This window comes from Pelophylax lessonae (genome assembly GCF_965119305.1).
Source record: "Pelophylax lessonae genome assembly, chromosome: 2".
Taxonomy (NCBI): Eukaryota; Metazoa; Chordata; class Amphibia; order Anura; family Ranidae; genus Pelophylax; species Pelophylax lessonae.
In genome coordinates, this window is record NC_138769.1 from 717,744,648 (window position 1) to 717,753,209 (window position 8,562).

The following is an 8,562-nucleotide window of genomic DNA, read 5'->3' on the forward strand; positions in this document are numbered from 1 at the left end:
AAACTTTACCTATACATACGTAAATTTTACTAAATGTGGAAGTTTTCCATTCGGGAATGTACATCCTATGAGCATGCATTTGTTAATGTGAATGCTTCTCTGCTCATTAGACATACGTGTGTACAGGCTTGTATAGCCATTCAGTTCTATGGCCAGCTGTATGCCCCACCTATGGCTCTTTAGACATGGGAAAACAAGGATACGTTTTGTACGCCAAGCATACTTTATGCCTAAATACGTCTGTGTGTATGAGGCCTAATAAAGCCAAATTTAAGCAAAAATAAAGACAATATTGTATGAAAAGCAATAAGGTTTTTAATACCTTCAGGATTTAATATACAGAACAAAAATGATGACAGATTTTAATTTATTTATAACCCTCCTTTGTTCACGGTGCTGCCGATCAGAAAGTTATCATATATTTACGAAAGGTTTCATCTCTCAGTCCATAGATTAATGGGCTTAGGAGCCGTGGCAGACACATGAAGAGCAGATAATTAATAATATTAATAAAGGTTTGATACTTCTTCAGGTAGGTCTCTGTGACAGAAGAGGTGAAGGACATCATACATAACATCAGCTGAAATGCATGAAGCATAATCGTCTTTCCAGCCTTGAAAGCCGATGACTTGCCAGAACCAATCTTTCGAGCAACCAGTGCCACCTGGATGTAAGTGTAGATGATGATGAGTCCCACAGCTGAAAAGCTAATGGTAAGGCTACAGAGTGTGATGGTGCCTTGTTCCTGAGTCCTCGTCATTGACGTTCGGCTGCACATCACAGACAGAGAGAAGAAGTCCTTCCCAACCTTGGAGCCCAGGACAACAATGTCTGCCAGGTTAAACATTAACGCTATTGCCCAAATACAAGCAAGGGTGATGGTGGAGCTCCTTGGAGAGCACAACTGAGTGTGTCTCAGTGGAAAGCACACTGCCACATAGCGTTCCAAAGACATGACACCCAGATTGTAGGGAGTGACGCGGAAAGTCGATGTGCTTATCGTCAGCATAGTGTAGCAGATCGGGACTGGGATGAAAACATAATATATGGAAAGTACATAAAGGGCAAAGGCCACTATGAGATAAAGGGTATCGTTAAGAATCATATGAAGGAAGAGGACATAGCGAGGCTTCTCCTTAATATAAGCAGTGGTGAAGAAGACGTGAAGTATGACCACTACAAAACAGAGGAAGATAAAATGACTCAGTACTAAGATGATAAAGCAGGTCATGTTTACAATGGCAGCAATTTTTTGTAAGGACATATCGGTAAGGTTGGTAGCGAGAAAAGTAGTATTCTCCATTAGAGAACTATGCCGGTAGCCTACACCTGTAACATAAAATAGTATATAGTGAAATGGAAACTAGACAATATATTAGGAGAAGCTTGAAAAGAATGTAACCGCATTAATCAACTAATGTTTCAATAAACCTTCCACTGCTTTATACTCCAATCCAACTCAAGCAAAACTTTGCAATAAAAAACAAACGTTAGACAATGTTTTTTTTTTTTTTAATTTGCTGTCCCTTAGGGGAGTTTTTCTTTAAATTCCTATCTTAAAATACAACATGAAGTGATACTAGGTCTAGAGTAAGGATGCGCTTGGGTTCTGTCTGAACCCAGAAGTTAGAGGTCATTGCTGAAGCAATGAACTGCAGGCAGGAGATTCCTTGCAGCTGCATGTATACAAAGGGACGGGGATGCTTGTGATAACTGTGAAAGACCCAACCATGACAGTGGCTTTTCAAGGGGACTAGGGGCAAGTCTCCTGGCCCATGGAGAGAGCAGATCATTCTCTAATGATGGACAATCACGTGTTGAACATTGAGAGTGAGGCTTGGATTACTTCCCTTAATAAGCTTTCCTTCTGGAGTGGATGGAAAGGTGTAATATTATTCTTGTACAGGCTCATGGTCAGATGGAATATGACGGCCTTACTGCAGACTGGGTTGGAGAGGCTCCTTCACTTGGGAAAGAAATATTTATCAACAACACCCCTTAAGAGATCTATGAAGATTCATTATTTCCACCTTTTTAGACTACTGGAACATTGTATGAGTTTGTCTCATAGACTGTTGTAGACTGTTGCTGGATATTCTAAGATGGGGTGGGATCACTGTTTGGTATGTCTTTATTGTTAAGTATGTCTCTCCCATTGTGTGCCTCCTAGGTGTGAATTCCCATTATTAACTGAGTCACCTATTGTTTCTGTCTGTCTGATCATCTCTAAGAGATGTGATTAATATTGTGACCACTTAACCTTGTTATCGAGCCATTGTGGGATGTTATATGTTTATGCTTTATATATGCAGGATTGTGGGATGGGTGCCGAACGGTCTGGGCACCTAGGTTTGTTTAAGTAACTAACTGTTAATTTGTTCATGTTAATAATGTCATTGTCAGCTATTAGTTGTTGGATATTTATTAGCATTATGTTTATGTTGGCTGTTCATTAGCTATGTAAATTATATTCTTGTTTATAGTTTTTAGTGTCAGGATAATGTGACCAGGCCCTACCTGATCCGGTGTGCTATATATTCTGTGTGAATTTACAATAAAGAGTTCTAGTATGCATCTAAGCCAGTGTCATCTAATATCTTGAGTGCAATATTCAGCTATATTACCTGGTTTCTGGTTACATACTGGAGGAAGCTATATCTTGACGGAAGCTCACAAGCTGGGTGCTGGATGGTTCCATCACAATAACATTTACATAACATGGCCGCGTGGCTATATTAGGTCAAACATTGATGAGGAGAAAGGGAGGACACTCTTTGCTTATATGCGGATGATGTTTTATTGTTTTTGGGAGATATGGATCAAAGTTTGACTTCTGCTTTCACATTAATAGAAATCTTTGGCTCGTTTTCTGGCTTTGCCCGTGTTACTCCCAAAAGATGAATCCTCCCCAATGCCTATCAGAATAAGGTAGTGACCTCTTTTAAATAATTAAATAATTAGGCATCTGGGTACATCCCAAAATAGAGAAATATTTGAACTATAATTTGACCCCTATATTAGGCAAGTTTAGGATGGAGAGTAGGGTTTGGACCAAATTACCTCTGTCTATGGCGGGACGAGCAAATTTAATAAAAAAAAGTTTTGGACCCCCTTAGTTATTATATGTTTTGCATAATGCCACATTGTGGATACCCCTTAGGTGATTTAACTACTTGACATCCGCGCTATAGCCGAATGACGGCTACAGTGTATACCTGAATTGCCGGGAGGGCGTACATTGACGTCCTCTCGGCAACGAGCGGCCTGCACGCTCCCTGCGGAGCGTGCCCGGCTCGCTTTGTGATCGGCGAGTCCATGAGACTCGCCTGACCACAGATCGGAAATCGGGGGCGATCCCACCCCCTTACCACGTGATCTGCTGTCAGCCAATGACAGCTGATCATGTAAAGTAAACAGCAGCCGGCGATCAGCTGTTTTTTCTCCTCACACTGTCAGTGTGAGGAGAAAAAAACAACGATTGCCGCCTGCTGTCAGAGGGACATCGGTCTGAAGAGTATAGGGATTATTTGTGCCCCCAGTGCCACCTACTAGTGTCCACAAGTGCCCACCAGTGTCACCCACCAGTGCCCACCAGTGCTACCTACCAGTGCCACCTACCAGTGCCCACCAGCGCCACCTACCAGTGTCACCTATCAATGCTACCACCCTACCAATGCCTATCATTGCCCATCAGTGCAACCTATTAGTGCCAATCAGTGCCCATGAGTGCCACCTATTAGTGCCCTTCAGCGCCACCTACCAGTGCCCTTCAGTGCCGCCCATCAGTGCCACCTATCAGTGCTGCCTTATCAGTGCCGCCTCTCAGTGCCCATCAGTGCAGCCTATCAGTGCCCAACAGTGCAGCCTATCAGTGCCCATCAGTGCAGCCTACCAGTGCCTATCAGGGCCCATCAGTGCCGCCTCATCAGCGCACATCAATGAAGGAGACAAATTACCTGTTTGCAAAAAATAAAAACCCCAGTAGTGATGAAATACCACCAAAAAAAAGCTCTATTTGTTTGAAAAAAATGATAAAAATGTAATTTGTGTACAGTGTTGCATTACGACGCAATTGTCATTCAAAGTGCGACAGAGCTGAAAGCTGAAAATTGGCCTGGGCAGGAGGGGGGGGGGGGGGTTAAGTGCCCTGTAGGCAAGTGGTTATAGATTCAGGATTTTTTCTTTAATATGGAAAGGTCAGAACCCCAGAATTAGTCTATCGATATTACAGCTGCCTAAAATTGAAGGGGGATTGGCAGTACCTAATGCTAAATTATACTTCTTAGCAGCTCAAATGCAACAAGTCGCAGGGTGGGGATTGATAAATGGGGCAGATCCTGTTCAATCTATGCTTTTGAGTAGATCTTCTCTCTACAATTTAATAACAAAAAATATAATCTGGGTCCTTCACATATGCTACTCAAAACCCTACTCTAGTACTCATCCACAAAGTTTGACAGCAAGAGAGTTGTATTATGCAATATGAGAACATATCAACATATGCATCAAAATAGGGAAATACAAACTATCCAGAGTTATTTAAATTAGAGGGGTTTGAGTCTTGGCGCACACTGGGAATCCATTATATCGCACAGTTATATAAACATTTCAGGATCTCCAGATGATGAATCCACTACTCTCTCATGCTTTTTTGCAGTATTTGCAGTTGCTACACGCTTGACTAGCGTAGAACAGATGTCCTTATAAAACCTGGCTGAATGGCCAACCCACCACCCGCTTGCACCCTTTTCCCTTTACCTTATCCCAATAATCGAGACGACACCGTAAGTGGAATAAAATTGGCCATAGCAGCCCTTTTATTAACCAATTTCAAATTAAATTAACATAAATTAACATAAAGGAAAAAAACATTCCTTAAAACAGAAACGTCAAAAACAGTTAAAGCTTTTGTTGGTCTTTGAGGCCCCCCATTTTAATGTTCAGATAAATACTACACTGCGGGCCCACTTAAACATAATAGGCCTCCAGCCGCAAAACTCCAGCTCTGAGACAACACTCTACCCGCAGTGTACCCATGTTTCCTTCCAGTCAACTGACCTCAACTGGAACGCACCAGAGGGAACCTACCACCAGTGGGTCCCGAACCATTATCTTGCCTTAAAGGTTCTTGCACCTGCCAGCAAAGACCAACAAAAAGACGCCACAGCTGCCACGACATCCCAGGCAAACCTGTCAAAAAACAAAGAAAAAGAACAAAACCCCCCACCTAGGATCCAACAAATAGAGGTTAAACAGTAGGGCGGGAGGGAGGGACGCTTCTACTGCCGAGTGAGGGGATTTTGGCGCCCCCCAGCAGATCCCACCTCTTCCTGCCTGCCAGCCCCACCTCCCCCTGAGCTAGCTAAACAGCCTAGGCTCCCCCCATGACTACTGCTAACTTTTGTTCCTGACTTAACCCCTACACTCCCCTGTCCACTTAGTCATGCTGGCCCTATGCTATCTCTCCGCTCCTGCTCCGGGCCTCCCTGTACAGTCTCAGTTTAAAGATAAAAACCCAATATGCCACTTATAAATATCTTTGCTAAGTCACGAGTTAGGAAGGGCCTTATATCTTTTATATATAACAGTTTGATTAGACAATACCAGAGGAAGGCTGCCAATTCCGGTAGAAGTGGTTGGGAAAAAGATTTGGGTGCATTGACAGATGAAATATGGGAGGATATATTAGAATGAGTACCCATGATGTCTGCATCACCCCAACAAGGATTAAATAAGCTATTTATAATCCATAGAGCATATAGGACCCCACTTAAACTGTATCATTGGGGTAGGCGGGATACATTGGAATGCCCGAGGTGCTTGAGATCCCCTGCAAATTTACTGCATATGTTGTGGAAATGTCCTAAATTATTTAGATATTGGCAAAGTTTGGTAGACACCATCATGGGCGTCCGCAGAACTTTTTTCAGGGGTGGGCATCATTTTAAGGTCACCGATGCTAAGCCACTTTTCAACAATGAGTGATGGGTGTTGTTGTTATGTGGCGCTGCCTTTTCAAACTGACAATGGATGCACTGAAAATAGCTACGTTTAGTATTAGTTACCAATAAAAGTAAATATATACACTTATGACTAGTGTATTTCAAGAGAGCATACAGATAAAGTGAATATAAAGTGCACCGTGCTTTGGACCAGAATAAAAGTGCATATAATATCTGTGTGAAGTGCTAAATAGTGAAAACAAATAAATAAAACTAGCTGTACCAGTGTTTTATAAACTTTGTTAGAAAAGTGCTTATATAGTGCAAATGGTACATATAAAGGTGAACGTTTCCAAAGTGTTGTGGAGACCTCTATGCAGAGGTACTATAAGTGCATAATAAACAAATTGTACTCATAAGTGTGAAAATAAAGATATTTATATATATATATATATATATTTTATATATATATATATATATATATATATATATATATATATATATATATATATATATATATATATATATATATACACCCCAGGTGGGGGTTAAAATATTTGTGAAAAAAAGTGCTGATAGTGTTCTAGCCCAATCATGATTGCCAGTTACCACAAGCGTGTGGTTACCGGTTATTGTGGGGGTGCTGAGGCTGCCTATACCCGTGGCCCCCCAACAGGTATTGCACTCACCCTTTAGTTTCCCCTTAGAGATGGGGGTGCTGGCTGTATGTAATCATTAGTCCTGGAGCTGCCCTGGTATGGTAGTGGGATCGGCTGTAAGTTCCTCCCTGGAGGTCCGAGGAGTCTGGTGGGCTCAGATAACAAACAGGGGATCCCCCATAGTGTAATATGTACAGCACAATTTCAAAGACAAAGCAGTAAAACATTTTCAGCGGGGAAAATGCCAGGACACTTCCGCGTTCCACAGCTCAAACTCCCCTAACCGGAAGTGACATTGACATACTGAATTCCACCCTACGCGTTTCGTCATCAAGACGTCATCTGAAGCGGCCATCATTTTAAGGTCACCCATGCTAAGCCACTTTTCAACAATGTCATGAAGGGAAGGGGCTTAGTCATTACAGTATACTTAGTTTGAGTATTTATTCCTAAAGGGTATTTGTTAACCTAAAAAAAAAAAAAAAAGATCCTGTTGTTCCCCTAAAGCATGTTATTCAGCACATTGCTTGTGCTATGTAATTTGTCATCATCCCCTCCCCTATCACCTAAAATACCTGGCTGATCCTGCCTGGCCATGTCATCCCCTCTGTAAACTGACCACGGTATACCATGGCTGCTGAGCCCTGACACCGTGGTCAATTTACGTGCCTCCGTCATCCGCAGCTCACCTGTCGTCCTCTGTCCTCTCTCCTCCCTCCCTGCCTATCTGCTCCTGTGTCAGTGCCCACCCCCTCCCCTGCTGCCACTCTAGTTTCATTTAAAGTTTCACATCCTGTGTACCCCTGGGTCTGTGTTTTATCAAAATAAGCCATTCTTTACAAGTTTTCAGAGCGCCAACTGTTGCTCACGTGACCCGCTGCCTCTCCCCTCCTCTTCCCCTCCCCTCCTCCTCCCTGACTGATTACAGCGAGGAATCCTTGGCCCCTCCCACTGCAGGCAGCTGTTAGATGAGGAGAGGAGAGAGCCTACGGGTCACGTGAGCGGCACTCGGTGCTCTGAAAACTGGTAAAGAATGCCTTATTTTTTTAAAACACATACACAGACACAGGGGGGCACACAGGATTATTAAACAGACCAGACAGGATTGTATAATGTGGCTTAACAACCACTTTAAAGAGGAAGTTGAGATTCCAGGGGTAGGCATTTGCCCCCCCCTTGCCCCTACTTGCCGACGCCCATGGACACCATTAATTGTGTTCATCAAAACTTTATAGGAATGGACTCTAAAGTGTGTAAACTGGGCTATATAGAAAAGGAAAGATATTCAATGGAAGTAAAATACCTATTAATAGGTTGGTATTTATTGCCCGGAAATTGATAGCTCTAAAGTGTGTGTCTTCTGGTGCACCCACATATGAGGAATGGAGGATACAAGTTATTGATGTCTTACTAAAGGAAAGGCAGGTATATCAGAGTAGGGGTTTGTTAGATAAATTCCAAAAAATGTGGGAACTAGGTTTAGTAGCACGGTACTATAAGCGTGGATAGATTACACTTATGATATTGGGGAATTTAGGAATAATAATTATACCCCAAATAGGCTTTAAACATCTAGGAGCAGGGCTTTTTTTCAGCGGGAACACGGGGGAACGCACCTCCTGCACTGACTGTATGTAATGGCAAGGGGTTCAAGGTCTATTAATGCTAGCTGCTGGGGGATCTATTGTTGCTGGAGGAGATCAACTTTTGCAGGGTGGGGAGGGGCGTCTACTGTTGCTCATGAGGTCTATTGTTGTTGGTGGGGGGGGGGGAGGGTCTACTGTTGCTGGGGGTCAGTTGTTGCTGGGAGGGATCTAGTGATGCTGGCTGCAGGGAAATCTGTTGTTGCTGCTGGGGGTCTATTGTTGCTAGGGGAGGGGGTATTTTGTTGTGAGTGATACATTGTTGCTGGGGGGGGGGTCTATTATTGCTGGCTGCTGAGGAGTCTATTGGTGCTGGCT

General features: G+C 43.0%; 1 protein-coding gene across 1 annotated transcript; it reads right to left on the reverse strand.

Moving 5' to 3' along the window:
- Positions 1-403: 403 nt before the first annotated feature.
- On the reverse strand, positions 404-1,303 carry LOC309545207 (odorant receptor 131-2-like; the record flags this gene model as incomplete). The annotated part of the gene is made up of 1 exon (XM_082244343.1): positions 404-1,303. The coding sequence occupies one exon, from the start codon at positions 1,301-1,303 to the stop codon at positions 404-406; it is 900 nt and encodes a 299-aa protein (XP_082100469.1).
- Between the last annotated feature and the right edge of the window lie 7,259 nt (positions 1,304-8,562).